This window comes from Sciurus carolinensis, chromosome 1, assembly GCF_902686445.1.
Source record: "Sciurus carolinensis chromosome 1, mSciCar1.2, whole genome shotgun sequence".
Taxonomy (NCBI): Eukaryota; Metazoa; Chordata; class Mammalia; order Rodentia; family Sciuridae; genus Sciurus; species Sciurus carolinensis.
The window spans coordinates 35,195,977-35,214,703 of record NC_062213.1 but is presented as its reverse complement, the minus strand read 5'-3'; the positions used below and the strand labels follow the sequence as shown (position 1 = coordinate 35,214,703).

The window sequence follows — 18,727 nt, the reverse complement described above, 5'->3', positions numbered from 1 at the left end:
TTAAAAACTTAAATTTTATTTTAAGCCCTACAATATAAATAAAAATTAGGGCTATTGAACACCTAGTGTAAGACAGTGTGTTAAAAAAGTACAATTTTGATCAAATGATGAGTAGAATTAAAATGCACTTGTTTCCTATCTAAATTATTTTAATATACTTGGAAAGTGTAATTTAAATAAGCATAAAATACCTTTATGAAAATATGAATGCCATATCCTAATGTCGGTTTGTATGAGAATTGAATAATATTGATTTTTTTTTTGGTTTCTCATAGCATAAGAAAATTGGAAAAGAATACTCTAAGACTTATGAAAAGAATACTCTGAGACTTATGAAATGTATCTTAACTATTTAATGATTTTAATTGAGCAAAATTATTGCCTCTAAAAATGGTAACAAGTGCTTAGTCTCAACTTTTTGAGAAATTTTCATAATAATAAATAATTTGTTCATATCATTTTGAGCTTAGTCTCATAATAATAATTACTGTTTTTTAATTTTAAAATTTATTGGAAAAATTTTTATTTAGTCTTTCAGAATCATTTTTTGAGGTGTCAATATGTTATGATCCTTTGAGAAGAATTTTTAATATCTTGGAAAAATTAAGCCATAAACTCTTTTATTATTAGTGCAAATAAAGAATACAGTAGATATTAATCTGATTTTAGTCACACATTTTAGAGTAACTGTGACACTAACTACATCTCTTTCATTTCATATACAATGAGGCATTTCTGCATTTCTGTTTTTGTTTTCTTCTTATGGCTTTTGCCAAAAGAATATTTTAGTCTCCCCCACCACCCATACTTATGCATCTGTATTTTTATATTCTTAGACATGCAAATATTTGAACTTTTCCTCTTTCATAGGAGACTTTTTCCTTCAGGTTATAGATTTATTTGTGTAAGGCAGTGGTTCTCAAATTTCAATGGTCTTAAAGTTCACCAGGAGGACTAGTTAAAATGCAGATTCCAAGGCCCCATTCTGATTGAACAGCTGAGAGGTGGGAACAGAAATTTATAACTTTTTAATAAATAAGTCAGATAATACTACTGCAGGAGTTTTATTAGCCAGACTTTGAGAAACACTTTTTTAGGGTCTGAGTTTTGAACTTAGAAACTCTTAAAAATTTTTGCTATAAAACAGGAAGATAATACCTACATTAAAGACTTAATAGAATATAAAGACTAGTAATTAATTTTCAAAAAGTTCAGATATTCCTTACTCTTATTCCTGTAAGAAGACTAATTCTTTTTAGAAATAAAAAAGATTAGATATTATTTTATATACTCTTTTGGGCTGTCAGTTTATCTCTTCTAAAAGTTGCTCAGTCTCTCATTATCTAGAATGTGAAGGAAGTTAGGCACTCAGGAAAGCCATGGTGGAATTGGAACTTAACTACCAGTGTTTCATATATGATCAGAATTTATTTTTACCTGTAATTCTCAAGTTTCAAATTTTTGATCCCTTTTCAATTTTAAGGTAGTGGTCAAAGATGTACTGTGCTGAACCAAGATGTGGATCAGAGCCATGATTATCATAGATCCTGATGTAATAGAATCAGCTAGTTAGGTGTGAAGGTCTGAAGTGTGTATGGAAGATGATAACTGTTAAGTCAAATGAATTCAGCACCTGGATGTGAAGTTCCAATCCCTAATTATGGCACAGTGGTATTATTCACATTTTCTTGTCACATATTAAAAAATGAAATCTTATTCTAAGGATGTGATGCTTTTGCTTCACTAAAGAAAAAGGAACTTTATGTCTGAAAAAGTAAAAATTTAAAAAAAATTATTACATTTTAAAATATGAACTGGAGAAATCAATGGACCAAAATTACTATTAAATCCCCTTTGTTCATAATCTTTGAAATGTATTTTGCTGTGAAATAACATGAAACATTTACTTGAAAATACCCTACAAATTCCACATAAATAAGTTACTCTCTTCTTAATTCATTTTGAGGACTTATTTTAAACTCATTGTAGGGGAAACAAGATGAACTAAAATGATTTTTGCTTAGAAAACATAGAGCATTGATCATATTGCTCTTTATGTTAGTGTAGTTATTATGTGAATATTAATAAACAATTAGGATAATAAAAAGTCCAAGTGATTTACCAATGAAACCAAAATACATGAACAAGTTCTTTTATTCATTGGCGTTATTATAGTATATCCTTTTATTTTGACTAGTTATGTTTACTTAAGTGAAATTTATGTTTTGTGTTAATGTTAGTGTAAGAGAATGTTGTATAGACTGGAAATGTAAACATGTATTGGAAGTAAATGTTTGAGCTGATAAAATAATATTTTTCTTTGCAGATAAAACTGTGGTTTGACAAGGTTGGTCACCAGTTAATAGTTACAATTTTGGGAGCAAAGGATCTCCCTTCCAGGGAAGATGGGCGACCAAGGAATCCTTATGTTAAAATTTACTTTCTTCCAGACAGAAGGTAGGGATATGAGACAAAAATAAATATTCTTAATAAGGGGGAAAATGTTAATAACAATGAGTGTTTCAATTCTACATCATTTATTTTTCTGTATCATACCAGTTATTTTTGAAATCTACATAAAGATAATCATTTTGTTATCAGAATATTGATACTTAAGTATTTGAGATTATTCTAAAATGTGAATCAAATGTGTTATGTATTATTTTATTAAATATTTATTTTAAGCATGTGTGACTTATTTTTGAATAATGTGTTTTCATTTATCAAAATCATTATAATTTATAGTCCTTAGTATCATATTTTTATCCAAAACTATAGAAAAAAAAAACTGGAAATGGTACTAAAAATATTGATATTCATCTACAATTTCTACTTTCTATTACCATTATATTGTTTCACTCTAGTTTGTAATATTATTAAGTGTGCTTTGTATTTCATTACTCTATATCATCAAGGAAACTCACTAGATCCAGAATCAGTTTCTTCAAGCAGTATTTGTTTTGATTTTAGTCAACATAAATTATACTGTCTACCTTGATTTAAACAGAGGCTTAGGATTGGAGAAATATAAAAATAATCTAATTTTCTTAATTTTAGGCATATAAAAATAAAAGGGTCTATTCAATAGGGATCATTTTAAAAAAAGGAGGATGTAATGGCACCAATTGCCCTTTCCCCATTTATTGGCATCCCTGGCTTCCAAGGCAGAGTACTCATCAGGTCATTTATTCTCAGGTTAGAAGAAGCTGCATACAGATGTGATCTTAAACATGTTCACACCCTTTTGGATTCCAATTTTCTTCTTAGTTCAATTAGAAAGTTCACTGGGATTCATTTGTGTGCCAAAGTATCATCTGAACAACAATATCAACAAAGAGATGGACAAAAGAAAGAAAGTAAAGAATTAACAAAACCTTTACAGTTTATTTGATACGTATTTTGGAAGTGAAAATTGTAGAACAAATTCCTCAGAATATAACAAGGTACCACAACATCTGGTTATTAGAACTAGAGGAGATGAAAGGACATTCATAATTAGAATCTAGACCATAGCTTCCTAAAAATCTAGGTTTCAGGTAAATGCCAGGTATCACAGCCAGGTTAGCCTGTCATCCTGGTAGTGAAGTCACATGACTTCTTAAAGTAGTAGGACTTACTAGTCTAAGTACTGTTGGGATGCCATGATAAAAACCTACAGGAAATGCTACATTCTCATCTATGTTTTTATATACACACATGACTTAGGTTTCTACTAATTCAAATCTTTAAAGAGAAACTTTTTTTTAAGATGCTAAACATTTATCAAATTACTGAATTTCTTTCTTGATTAACTATTTTTAAAACTCTTTACATAACCTGTCTCCCTGCTTTCTGAGCAGATAGAACTTAAAATGGAAGGGTAGCTTTCCTTACTCAGTCCTTTATATTCTAAATATAGCATTGTTTTCTCTCTCTTTTATTTATTTATTTATTTATTTATTTATTTATTTATTTTTTGTGGTTCTGGGGATTGAACCCAGGTCCTTGTGCTTGAGAAGCAAGCACTCTACCAACTGAGCTATCACCCCAGGCCTCTATTTCTCTCTTTTAATATCAAGGAATTTGAGAAACATTTCAATATTTTTTTCTCAGATTATTTCCCATCTGAGTTCCTTGTCAGTTTATCAGGAATTTGATAATAGTTGTAGTTAAGTAAATTTTGTAGCTTACATTGGTGAATGGATCGTGTCAGAGTTTTATTTCTAATAGTGAAAAGAATTCTCTGCTTAACTTAGCAACATTTTTATTGACAGTTGCCATCATCCCAACTTTTTTTTTTTTCTTTTTTCTTTTGCCACAAGTTTCTAAACACTAAATATGAATAAAGTACTGTTTGTGCTTTGGGTATAAATTTTATTTTTCCTGGTAATATTTTAGGGAGAAATGCTTAAGCAGATAAACATAGAAAAAAATTTATGCTTTTTAATTGATAAGACTTTGTGGAGGAATAAATGAAACTACACAAAAGAAATCTACTCTAGAATCTCAGTTAAGCTTTTTGAAAATTTATTTTACACATAATTTACTATGTATTGTAAAAAATAACTGGGCACTCTATACATTCTTTCTAATATCTTGAAGTTAAGTTGGTTAACAACTTAAAAAAATTTTGGTTAACTTAAAAATTTTTTTTTCTTTAATTTTCTTTGCTTAACTTAAAAAATTTCTTTCTTTTAAAAATTATGTATAAACATCAAGTCTCTGCATGCTATTATTAAGTTAAATAGAAAGCAAAAGTACTGGTAGCATGAAGACAAATAGAAAAAGCTTTAGGCTCTATTTTATTTTTATAAAATGTTAACTATATGCTTAACATTTTTAAAGATTAGTTATTTATTTTATTATCTGTAGACTGCCATCTTAAACATCTTCATAGATTCTTGCTGATCTTGGTTTTTAAGTAGTTTTAGCTCTTTTTTTCAGTGCTTTACTCTATAGCATGATCTGATTCTGGAGGCTTTGATTATACATGTAAAATAAGTAAAACTCAAAGTTATTTTTTTCATGGTTCTTTTTATGAATTGATGCTTGGGTATACACTAAATAGCTCTATCGAGTTCTAATAATATATGTTAGGTTTGTAAGGAACTTTAAAAAGCATTTTTTCACCCTTCTACTCAATATAGAAAGCCCTTATAAAACAGTTATTCTTTGAGAACTCTTTTCAGTTCTTTAAAAGAAAGTTCATGGCTTTATTCTTCTTTCCTTTCAGATTTCAGTGTAATTTCAAATTAGACAGTAAGCTCCTGTTTAATATTTCCTTCCTGTTCTTCTTGGAAGGAACTTTGTCTTTTGACAATGTCTCAGAATTCATTATTTCATGGATGGAATATAAGTCGATGCTAAATGAACATTTGTTAACAAGTTAAAAGAAGGAAGGGGGAGAAAAAGCATAAATCATCGTCCTTGTTATTACAAGTTGAGTATCCCTTATCCAAAATGCTTGGAATTAGAAGTGTTTCAGGTATCAGAATTTTCAAATTTTTGGAATATTCACATATATATAATGAATCATCTTGGGCCTATGACTCAAGTCTAAACACAAAATTCATTTACATTTTTAACATGCTTTTGTACACGTTGCCTGAAGGTCATTCTGTACAATATTTTCAATAATTTTGGTGTGGAATTGTCCACTTGTGGCAGAAATCAAAACATAATGGATTTTGGAGCATTTCACATATCATATTTTTGTATTAGGAATGCTCAACTTGCATTCCTTTTACTTAGTTATTCTTATATACAGAATCATTTCTTTTTATGTATAGCAATAAAATCTAGATTGATTTGCAAAATTAGTTTCCTACAGTGCTTTCAAAATTAGTAAAGATACATTATATATTACCTTTTCCATGTGTGTATATTAACAAATTCATTATCAGTGTACTTACAGGCAGCTTTCTCTCACATTACATATAATGCTCTGGAAATACATAATACTTCTTGATTATAAAAGACAAATCTGTTAAAACTTAATATTCCTAAAAGAAGTTGCATAACTTCCTTTTTTCAGAGATACTTAGCTTTTCTTTGTTGTCCTTCTTATATCCCAGCTATATTGGTCAGCTTTCTGTTGCTGTGACAAAATATCTGAGATAAACGACTTAAAAGGAGGAAAGATTTGTTTTCACTTATCATTTCAGTATATGGTCACTTGATCCCATCTCTTTGGGCCTGTGCTAAGACAGAACATCATGACAGGGAGTGCTTCTTTGAGCAAAGTTGCTTGCTTACCTCATGGTGGCCAGGAAGGAAAGGGGTGGGGGATCAGCAGGCAAGGGTCCCAGTGTCCCATTCAAGGTCATGCCCTCAGTGAACTCTTTTCTTCCGCTTAGGCCCTGCCTCCCACAGTTCCCACCACCTCCTAATAGTGCCATCGAAAGGAGACAAAACTTTCAATGTTGTGCTTTGGGGGGACATTTAAGATCTAAACCATAACACTGGCATTCTTAGAACAGTGCTGTGCTAAGATAATTTGAAGCAGTTAATATTAATCCAATTAAAGTTCATTTTCTGTCCACTTCTCATTTTAAATAGGCTCCTCTAGATAGTATAAAGTTTACTTCCTAGATGATTTTCTCTATTTCTATCTGGTTTTTGATCCTCCTTAATAAGTTACAATAGTGATCTCCAATAGTATGGGTCTATCTTGGGGGATGTGTAGGATAATCCATGAGAGTTCAGAAAAAAATATTTTAATTAAAAAGAATCTCATTTTTATTTCTATTTTAGTATATTTCCCAGTATACATAATATTTTAACACAATATAGTATGGTAAAATGTGTATATTTTAAAATATATGTACAAATAATGACTATATAGTTTAAAATATTCATGATAAAAATATGCTATCAAAATAAGTATGAAACTCTTTCAACTGTAATTTCCATCTGTCAAGATGATCCTCTTACATTTCTAGCCCTCAGTAATGTGGCTAGTTGACACAGAAATAATTTTCAATATTTTTAAAGAAATGATATATTCGAACAAGCAAATGGTACTTGTTGTATGTAAGAAAGTGACTTTTATAAAATGCAAATAAAGTTGCTTATTAGCCAAACTATCTGGAAATGATATGTACATTGCAGTTTACTCATATTATTATATGACATGTCAGCAGTTTAACTAAATATTATGTATAATTTTACTGGTTAATTACCATTTTGAAGGTTTCCAATAGGGTGATAAATTAAAAAATTTAGAGTTAAGATTCTTCATGTCATATTATTTACATTTTGAGAGATTTTATTTTTAACTATTGATCACTGGAAAGAATTGAACTACTGATATCATTGTCATACTTTTAAGTATGATATAATTATACATCTTATAAATTTTAAAGAGTATTTTTAAACAGTATTTGTAGCATATGACAAATTTGTGATAAAATTTCACTTCTGAGAAATTTTAAACTACTATATTTTAGTGCAAAGTTTTATATAAGTTCATATATATTTTTTTTCATAGTGATAAAAATAAGAGAAGAACAAAAACAGTTAAAAAAACATTGGAACCCAAGTGGAACCAAACATTCATTTATTCTCCAGTTCATCGAAGAGAATTTCGAGAACGAATGCTGGAAATTACCCTTTGGGATCAAGCTCGAGTTCGAGAGGAAGAAAGTGAATTCTTAGGAGAGGTACCTGAAATTATTTAAAGTTCACATTATTCATGTTATCCTAAATACTTTCTTTAAGTGACTATCAGTAAAATTTTTATATTTCAAATACATGAATAAGTAAGCATATTTTTTAATTTAACAGAATGAATTTTGCTACTTACTACTTTAAGATAAAATGATACCATAGAAAAAAATGGCTTTAAATATTTTCTAATACAGCTGAGCATGGTGGTGATGGTGCATACATATAGTCCTAGCTACTAGGGAATCTGAGGCAGGATGATCACTTTGTGCCTAGAGTTCAAGGCCAACCAGGGCAACATACTGACACCCATTTCAAAAATAAATAAATACTTAAATAAATAAATATTATGTGACAGTTTCACATGCTTATTCTTATCATAGAAATCTCTGTTGAATGATAGAAGGTTGGTTTCTAGTTCACAAAATGTTTTGCTTCTTATTATTGTGTGTGTTTTGTTATTGAACCAACTGTACTACTAGTAAGTAGTTCAATCATTTACTTATTCGTGGATTAGTTTTTAGTGTAGCCGACACCACCGTGTTAAGGTCTGAGATTTCAAAGATGAATAAGGCATGTTACTTCACATCAGGGAATTTACAATCCACTGGGGATATAGACAAGTGAATGACAATTATAATATAGTTATAATATAGCACACCAAATGCTATAATGGGGAAGCTACAAAAGGAACGCATAATTCCTATGCAGAATAGGGGAAGTGTCAAAAGAAGTCTCCATAAAAACTGGAATGTAGCAAAATCAAGAGGAGTGAAATTCCTGCATGGGAATAATAAGACATCAAGGTTGAGGGAATTTTGGGCAACCACATTGGAATTGGAAGGAAAAGTGATTAGAAATGAGACTTATGTGTTAAACTGAAACCAGATCATGTCTCTTAATAATTTAATTTATTATATTAAATTTTGATTTATCCTGGGATAATGGGAGCCAATGACATCTTCTAAAAAGAGACTGTCTCAATTGTATTTGTACTTGAAAAAAATGTTTAATTACAAAGTGATAAATAAATTGAAGAGGAGCACAATGGGAAGCAGTTCTCCAGCTATTAGCATGCTAATTTAACCACTTTCAGCCTTTTCAGTTGTTGTGGGGCACAACTTAAGAACAGATGGATCACCACTGAGAAGTCCAAATCTGAGCATCTTTATTAGCTGGCGGGCTGACTGTCTTACACAATGCCCCCAAAATTGCTATTGGGAGAAAAGCCCCGACCATAGAGTTGCAAGGGTTTTTATACCATAAGTCAGTACATCAATCATAAGTGTCTGTTGCTATGATTCAAAACTGCATACTAACATCATGAGATCTAAAATCATAAGCAGAAGGGGAAGTGAGTCAAAATGACTTTAGTTGGGTAAAAGTTCAAGAATGATCACTAACATCTAGACAGTTGCTGTTGACATGGTACATTGTCTAAGAAAAATAGGAATCAAAAAGAGAACAATTTAATATTATATAAAAATTGACATTTTTGTTGCTAACCTGCTATGCTATTTATTGGCAAATGCCATATAAATGACTTTGATTTTGATCTAATAGTATTACTATTATGACCATAAGTTATAAGACCATTTAGGAGAATTTCTTTATTATTGGTGTATTATAACAGTCCTTTGTCTCTTGTGTTTGTAGATTTTAATTGAATTAGAAACAGCATTATTAGATGATGAACCACATTGGTACAAACTTCAGACCCATGATGTCTCTTCATTGCCACTTCCCCATCCTTCTCCCTATATGCCACGAAGACAACTCCATGGAGAGAGCCCAACACGGAGGTTGCAAAGTAAGTTTTCAGCAAAATTTATACTTGCGTTGACTTTTTCTGATCTTGAGTGTATCTCTGACTGAATTTAAAGTTCCTGTTATGGGAGTTAAGAAGTATCTGTTAGTGTTTTCATAGCTATTATTGAAGCTTTTCAATTATTTGATACACTAAGATAAGGTTATACCTACAGCATTTACTCATCACCATATTTAGGTATTATGGTTCTATTTTAGATGCTGTGTTCCTAAATAAGCACAGTTATGTTTAAATTTTCATGCTTAGAATCTTAAATATAGGAATGATATAGCTAATAGAGTTTGTATATCTAAATTAGTGCTTTCACCTTCATTGTCCCAAGTATTTATCTTGGATAGCAGTTATAGCAAAGTGGTTGAAACTATGAACTTAAACTTTTTAACTGTATGACTTGAGGTAGGTGATCTCTCTATGCCTCAGTTTCTTCATTTATAAAATGGAAATAATAATACATATCTCACCAGGTGGTTAAAAGAATGAATTAATCTCAAGAATATAAACTGATATTATTATTGTCATTGTTGTTATGATTATTATCAGCATTTAGATTTTGCTTTGGATTATATATCGTCTGAATAATTCAATTGCATCAGTTCAGAAAAGCATAACAAAAAATGAGAAAAAAATTCTCTATTTTGGAAAGTGGCATTGTTGACTCTTTGCATTCAATACAGGTTTTTTTTCCCCCTGATTTTCCTATTTCTGATGAATCTAATATTGATAACTGCTACTTTGGATAGTATTCATGGAGTAGTTTACTTTTCATGGAGTCTGCATGCTTCTGGTTTAGCAACATTTTGTCCAATACTAGAAGACCAATTGACATTAACTAAAATTCAGAAATGTCCATTTTTTAGCACAAATGCTATAAATGTGTCATTTATTCATTATTGCAAGTGTACCTGGCACCATAACAATTAAGTATTGTGTATAATGGATTACACCTTCCTGGTGAAGAGGGCCTAAGTTATGTATATGATGGTGATATAGAATTAAGAGCGGAAGATTGGTCTTAAGGGATATTTAGTTAGTTATAGCAATACCTAGAGAATTGTTTGTGCCCCTTTAAAAAAGTAATCTATTGATTAGAATTTTATTTTCACTAAATACAATCTCATACACTTGAATGGCATTAATTGAACAATGGCTCTACCCTACTCACTTTTTAGACTCTCCAAATAGTAAATACTCATTGACCCCTTTTTGCAGATACCATTACAATATCCTTTGTTGGAATAATTATAAAATTGTAATTAATTTTGTGAAACTAATTTTATTCTTTCTGGTCATTATCATCTTTTTAGTTCATTCTTTCTAAATCACTATGGAGGATAATGGGTTATTACAAAACAGATATAAACTATTATGTACTAATTCTTATAGTTTTAGTTTCTAAGCTACTCAAGCTAGCCATCACTATCCTTTCTTATAGGAATGGACTTTTTTCCACCAACTCCACTTGTGATAGCAAATAATTAGTAGGCTTGAGGACTCTGAATACCTGAAACTCTTAAAAAGTTTTCATTTTTTTATCCCTCATCATTTGGTACTAGTGGATGTGAGGAACAGTGAGATATTTTTGTTAAGTGTATGTGTCATGGATTTTCCTGCAATTAATTTAATTAGTCTTGCAGCTTTCAGTATTTTCCCATTCCCCAAGTGATTCCTCTATTACTTATTAAACTTGCCCATGGGCAATATAATAGCTCCATACATCATGTAATCTTGTCACTCACTACCAACTAACATCTAACAGTCTATAAGCAATGAGTAGGCCTGAAGAAATTTAAAATCATGTACATACACATAAAAGGGATAAGACTAGGAAATAACATTTAAGAATTGAAAAAAGGTTAAAAACTTCTCCAGTGGCTAAAGATAATATTGATCATAAGTGGAGGTACAAGTAAGGATATGGATAAATATCTTGATTTTAAAACTTAATAGATGACATGAACCTTCTTAAGGGTTTTCCCCCCATGGAGAAGGTAAATATTGCATTTATCTATAAGTATGTTACATATTGGCAAAGATAATGATCATAAACACATTGATTCAATATATGTGAACAGTAACAATCAAAAGGATGTTATAATCCCTCATGTATTCCTTACATCTACATAATAGTGTGTTTTATAATCCAACCTACAATACTATGAATATCATTATGAGTTTATAAAATGTATAGATATTTATTGGTATTTAAAATGAACAAATGGTAATGTTGGAATTACTTTCTTTTTACTCATGATTTCTATTTTAAATTGGTAGATTCAAGTGATTTAAAGCAGTATATCATTTACATGGACATTAGTAATTTATAATTTTATTAATATATAAGGAAATAATTAAAATCATTCTAAAATAATGGTTTTACATATATTACAGGTAAATTAAATATTTTAGAAGTATTTTTTGAGATGAAGAGTTCAGGAAACTTTTATAAACTTTGAGTGGTCTTCCAAATTAAATAATTGGTAGAATCCAGCTAGTGTCATGTTATACCACTATTCCTGCATATAACAAAATAAGAATATTATTCCATGTATTAAAAATCTACAGAAATGGACACAGAGTCATTGCTGTGGGGTCTGAAAGAAATTAGTCATCGCTAAAGGACGGTAGGAACAGTGCATATTTCAAACAGTGATTGATGAAGCATTTTTGAAAATGCCTGCTCAAGACTAGAGCTAGGAGTTCACATGATTAAATTGCATTAACAGATATGTGGAGTTGTTTTTTGAGATGTGAAATATCTCATATTAACATAATTTTTCTTTTTATTCATTAGTAAGAAACTTAATTACCTTCTCAAGTAGATTGTTTTGGAATATGATTTTGATATTTATATTTCTTGTTATATATTATTTACTGTTATTCAGATAAAATTGTAGTGTCTTAAGGAAAAAGTCCTTCTTTTAGTATGACAGAAGGTATTTACAAATTTATTATTTGAAGTTATTAACCATTCTCATAATGAACACACACTCCATCTTTTAACTTCATTCTTCATTCTTTGCCTCATATTAACCAAATTAATCTGTCTTCTCAACTGTGAATTCTTTATTTAGTAAAATTTAATGTTATTACAACTTTTGATTTGTAAGATTGAAAGCATCATATTTATTATATATTTATGTTCACCAGTTTTTGGAGAAAAATGAATGGAAAGAAATTGTGAAAAATCCAAAGTGATTCTGTTAAGAGGTAGAAGATAAAAGAGGCATGATTTTATAATTAAGAATTTTCATTGTGTCTGATATTATAGGGCTTTTCAGCCATTATTTCTTACAAATTCCCACTTCATTCTCATGTCTCTTTCTTGAACTTCAGTTAAATGTACAAAGACCTCTTGACATTGTTCTGCATGCTATTGAGCCTTTGCTTATTTTTTAATTTCTCTCCCCTTCTTCCTCAATTGTTCACTTATCTTTGTGTCCAAGCATTTATGAAATCTATCTATAAATTGTCTTATTAAATACTCTTTTAATTTTTAAAAAGTTTCATTGATGAGGATGGCCTCATGCGTGCTAAATGTGCACTTTCCCACCAAGTTACTCCTCAGGCCCTGAGGAGACTACATTTTAAATTTTAAGATATTCATTTTTTTTACAAGTTTCAATATCCTTCCTGAAATTGCACATCTTTCACTATGTGTTTAAGTAGAAATACAGATACAGATATTTATATAAACCTATATGTATATGAGTTATATAAACATGTATTTATATATATGTGTGTATGTATTTATGCATATATAAAATGCTATAAATTAATGTATTTGTTAAGTTTTTGTTTGCTAATTCTAACATCTTAGTCTCCTGGGGATCTACTTGTATTTGTTTTCCCTCTTCATTTTAGATTATATTCTGTATTTTAAAAAAATTTTATTGTATGCTGAACATTGGTTTAATATGTTTTAGAAACTCTGGTTAGTGATGAATGTCCCATTTAATTTCAGCAGACAAAAAAATTACTGAAAGATCACCTAAGTCCTATGGAAGATACATTAGGGAAAATCTGTTTGGGTTTCTTTCTGTGGTTCTAAAGCATATGCATTAGTCTATTTTGAATGTCTGTTTCTAGAGATAGTTCCAGATAGTTTTTAAACTCCTATATTACAGTGAGAATTTAACTCCAAACTCTACATCAGGATGTTGCTGAAATCTTGTAGCTCTTTTACCATTTTAGCTGTACCTCCTGCTATGTTTGTTCTTGTTTTGCCCTCTGCAGTTCACAATTTAAACAAGGATTTGAGGATCCTTTTTGTTCTACTTTGGGTCTTTATCATTTGGAGCCTCTTAGGCTTCTTCCCTTCCAGGATTTGCCCCTCAATTGCAACTTCTCTGAAAACCCTGAATTATGATTTCTGGTTCCTCAGTCTTATATAAGACTGAGGCTTTTTTTTTTTTTTTTTGCTTGACCCATATATTTTCTCCACTGAACCAAAAAGGGAATATCCTCAGGAAAAAGTTAGTTAAATATGTGCTTTTCTTTTATTATTTCAAGGGTTGTATCACTGATTTCTGCCTGTACTTGTTTGTTTTCTAGTGTCTAAATAGTGTTTTTAATTGAAATGTTTTATGCAATTCATAATTATTACTGGGAGGAGAATTAGTTGGATTATGAGCTACTTGACCATCCTCAGAAGCAAACTACATTTTAAACTTTTTACTTATGTAAAACATGCATATAAACCATGTATATTACCATATACACACACATGTACACACACACACACACATATACCTAAGTGAATTTTTACAGTGTATCCACATTATGTAACTAGCAGCCAAATAGATAAATAGAATGCTACCAGCATCCCACCAGCCTACCTCTTAGAAAATTCAAGTAATCATCCCCCCGCCTCACAAGGTAACAACAATCTGCTGGCTTCAAATTCAATAGAATAATTTTCCTTGTTTTAAAACTTCTTATAAATGAAAAACACGTATATATGAATTTTATAGAAATGAAACTACACACAATGTATTACCTTTCATGTCTGACTTTTTTCTTGCTAGTATGTTTATGAGATTCATCAGCATCATTACATAAAATTCCAGATAACTTATTTTTGTTTCTGTGAATATACAGCAATTTATGCATTCTACAGTTAATGGACAGCTTATTTGCAGGTTTGACTGTTCCTAAGATTTATGCTGTGAATGTTCTCATACATGGCTTTTCATAATATGTGTTTATCCCCTTTTTTTTTTTTTTTGGCTACAAATCCACCAAATAGTAGAATAGATAGCTCTTAATAGATCATGCTATATTCAATTAGATATTGTTAGTTTTCCAATTTATATCAATATACACTTCCTATAGCATTGAATGAAGGTTCAAGTTTCTCCAATTTTTTATCTATAGTTGGTATTTTCAATGCTTTTTATCATCATCATCATTCAAGTGGATGTGGAGTATTCTTTCATTATGACTTTATTGCATTACTTTAGAGAACTTTTCTAGGATTAACAGACCATTTATATGTATTTTTTATGAAGTGCATGGTCAAGATTTTTGCCCATTTTTCTTTTTTTTAAATTCATTTTTATTGTAAACAAATAGGATACATCTTATTTCTCTGTTTCTACATGAAGTAGAGGCATACCATTTGTGTAATCATACATTTACCTAGGGTAATAGTTTTTTATTTATTCTGTTATTTTTCCCCCTCCCACCCCTCCCACCCCTCTTATCCCTCTACAGAGTCCCTCCTTCCTCCGTTCTTGCCCCCTTCCCACGCCCTATATGTGTCATCATCTGCTTATCAGTGAGATCATTCGTCCTTTGGTTTTTTGAGATTGGCTTATCTCACTAAGCATGATATTCTCCAATTTCATCCATTTGCCTGCAAATGCCATAATTTTATCATTCTTTATGGCTGAGTAATATTCCATTGTACATATATACCTCAGTTTCTTTATCCATTCATCAATTGAGGGGCATCCAGGTTGGTTCTACAACCTGGCTACTGTGAATCGAGCAGCTATGAACATTGTTGTGGCTTTATCTCTGTAGTATGCTGATTTTCAGTCCTTTGGGTGTAGGCCAAGAGTGGGATAGCTGGGTCAAATGGTGGTTCCATTCCAAGTTTTCTAAGGAATCTCCACACTGCTTTCCAGAGTGGCTGCACTAATTTGCAGCCCCACCAGCAATGTATGAGTGTACCTTTTCCCCCACATCCTCTCCAACACCTATTGTTGCTTGTATTCTTGATAATCGTCATTCTAATTGGGGTGAGATGGAATCTTAGGGTAGTTTTGATTTGCATTTCTCTTATTACTAAAGATGTTGAACATTTTTTCATGTATCTGTTGATTGCTTGTAGATCTTCTGTGAAGTGTCTATTCATATCCTTAGCCCATTTGTTAATTGGGTTATTTTTATTCTTGGTGTAGAGTTTTTTGAGTTCTTTATAGATTCTGGAAATTAGTGCTCTATCTGAAGTATGAGTGGCAAAGATTTTCTCCCACTCTGTAGGCTCTCTCTTTGCATTGCTGATAGTTTCCTTTGCTGGGAGAAAGCTATTAGTTTGAATCTGTCCCAGTTATTGATTCTTGCTTTTGTTTCTTGTGCTATGGGAGTCCTGTTAAGGAAGTCTGATCCTAAGCCAACAAGTTGAAGATTGGACCTACTTTTTCTTCTATAAGATGCAGGGTCTCTGGTCTGATTTCAAGGTCCTTGATCCATTTCGAGTTGATTTTTGTGCAGGGTAAGATATAGGGGTTTAGTTTCATTCTGTTGCATATGGATTTCCAGTTTTTCCAGCACCATTTGTTGAAGAGGCTATCTTTTCTCCATTGCATATTTTTGGTACCTTTGTCTAGTATGAGAAAATTGTATTTATTTGGGTGTGTCCGTGTCCTCTATTCTGTACCATTGATCTACCTGTCTATTTTGGTGCCAAAACCATGCCGTTTTTGTTACTATTGCTTTGTAATATAGTTGAAGGTGTGGTATTGCGATACCCCCTGCTTCACTCTTCCTGCTGAGGATTGCTTTAGCTATTCTGGGTTTTTTATTCTTCCAGATGAATTTCATGATTGCTTGCTCTATTTCTGTATGGTACATCATTGGGATTTTAATTGGAATTGTATTGAATCTGTATAGCACTTTTGGTAGTATGGCCATGTTGACAATATTAGTTCTGCCTTTCCAAGAATATGGGAGATCTTTCCATCCTCCAAAGTTTTCTTTAATATCTTTCTTTAGTGTTCTGTAGTTCTCATTGTAGAGGTCTTTCATCTCTTTCGTTACATTGATTTCCAAGTATTTTATTTTTTTTGCCCATTTTTCTTGAAGTGTCTCTTTTTTTAAACTGTAATATGTAAGAATAGTTTAGTTTGGTTTTATAATTTTTAAAAATTTTAGACAATTATTTGTTAGACATCTGTATTGTAAATTGTACTACTCTGTAGATTGCCTTTTTACTCTTAAATGGGCTTTTTTTTGCCAGTGGGTTTTTTAATATTAATGTACTTTAGTTTTTCAGTTCTTCATTTAGGGTTATTGCTGTTTTAAAAAAAATTTTTTTAGTTATAGATGGACATAATTTTATTTTTTTTAATGTGATACTGAGGATCAAACCCAGTGCCTCACATGTGCTAGGCAAGCTTTCTACCACTGAGCCACATACTCAACCCAAGGGTTAGTGCTTTTTTTTATTCTTGTGATCTGTTTAAACATCTTTGTCTTCTTCAAGGTCAGTATTGATGTGCTCCTTTGTTTTCTTCTAGAGTATTGTTTTACTCTTCTCATTAAGTCTACAGTTGATCTGGAATTTACTTCAGTATGTGATATGAGGTAGGGATCAAAAATTGTTCTTACCTTGTAGGTATACATTTGACCCAGCATGTTTATTGGAAATGCCATATACATGTGTTTCTGAATAAGGGTGTACTCTTTTCCACTGTTTCCTTTCTTGTTCCAATAGCAAATTGTCAAAATTATTATAACTTTACAATAAATTGTGACATCCAGTAGTGCCATTTGCCCAGTTTTTCTTCTTTATGATTATTTATATTATTAGTATTTGAAAGATAAATTGAATATCAAATTGCCATTTTCACAAATATTCTTCTAGGATTTTGATTCAAATTTCATTGATCAACGTAAGAAGAACTAAAATTTCCACAATGAGTAGGGAGAATTCTACTCCATGATTCTGGCTTATTTCTATCTACAAGTTATTTTATAGTTTTACATGTAGAGTTTTGTATCTTTATTCGATGTATACCTAGAAATTTTATTTAAATTGATGCTGGTATACATAGACAAATTTATTATTTATTGTTTTTACAAATCCTAATAACTCTTTCGAGTTTTGATGTACAACACTATCTTTTTCATGAATAATGTCAAGTTCCCTTTCCTTAAATTATGATACCTTACTTTCTTTTCTATTGCTTACTGCTTTGGTTAGTTCCTGTAATAAAATATTATATAAAAATTATATTGCTGAGTAGAGGTGAGCATCTAAGTTTTGTTCTCCATACACTTGGAAAGCCTTTAAATATTTCCCCATTATATTGATGCTTGCTCTAAGATTTTTTTGTTACTCCAAGAGAATCAAGAAAGTCTAGATTTATAGAAGTTTTTAATCTTGAATGGATGTTGAATTTTTTAATCATTTTTTCCTTTTATATGTATAATCATATGACATTTCTTTTTCATTCTATTGGTATGGTAATTTCACTGTTTTTCAAACATTAAGGTAATTTTGAATACCTGGAATAAACTTAGCTACCTCAGGATGCATTACCATTGTCTCTATTTCTATATTCATTTTGTTGCTATTATCTATAGAATTTGTGTATCTATATTCATACAGAAGAGAAAGATTATTGTTTGTCCCCCCCCTTTTTGGTTATCCTCATTGGCCCTTGGTATAAGCGTTATTATAGGCTTTATTAAAAGAGTTAGGGAATGCTTCTTTTTTCTATTCAATATCTTTTTAAAATTTTTCTTATAGTGTCTTTGGTATAAATGTCATGCTGTACTCAAAATGTTTGGAAATGTTCCCTCATTTTTCTATTGCTTAGAAGAATTTGTGCATTATCAATATTAATTCTTCTTTAAGTGTCATGAAGTATTCACCATAGACATCATCAGGGCTGGTACTGTCTTTGTGCATATGGTTTTATATTACAATTTTATTTCTTTACCAGATTTAGAACTATTCAGAATGGTAGGTCTTATGTGTCACCTTAGTTAAGTTGTGGTTTTCTTGAACTTTGAGAATTTCAACCT

At 30.7% G+C, this 18,727-nt stretch overlaps 1 protein-coding gene across 50 annotated transcripts in view; it reads left to right on the top strand.

Moving 5' to 3' along the window:
* Rims2 (regulating synaptic membrane exocytosis 2) overlaps positions 1-18,727 on the top strand; it is a 601,671-nt gene that overhangs the window by 330,132 nt on the left and 252,812 nt on the right. For all 50 annotated transcript variants that reach the window (XM_047527145.1, XM_047527153.1, XM_047527031.1 and 47 more), the window contains 3 exons: positions 2,327-2,457; positions 7,469-7,640; positions 9,301-9,454. In XM_047527145.1, the coding sequence (XP_047383101.1) occupies positions 2,327-2,457; positions 7,469-7,640; positions 9,301-9,454 (457 nt within the window). The remainder of the gene's footprint in view (positions 1-2,326; positions 2,458-7,468; positions 7,641-9,300; positions 9,455-18,727) is intronic.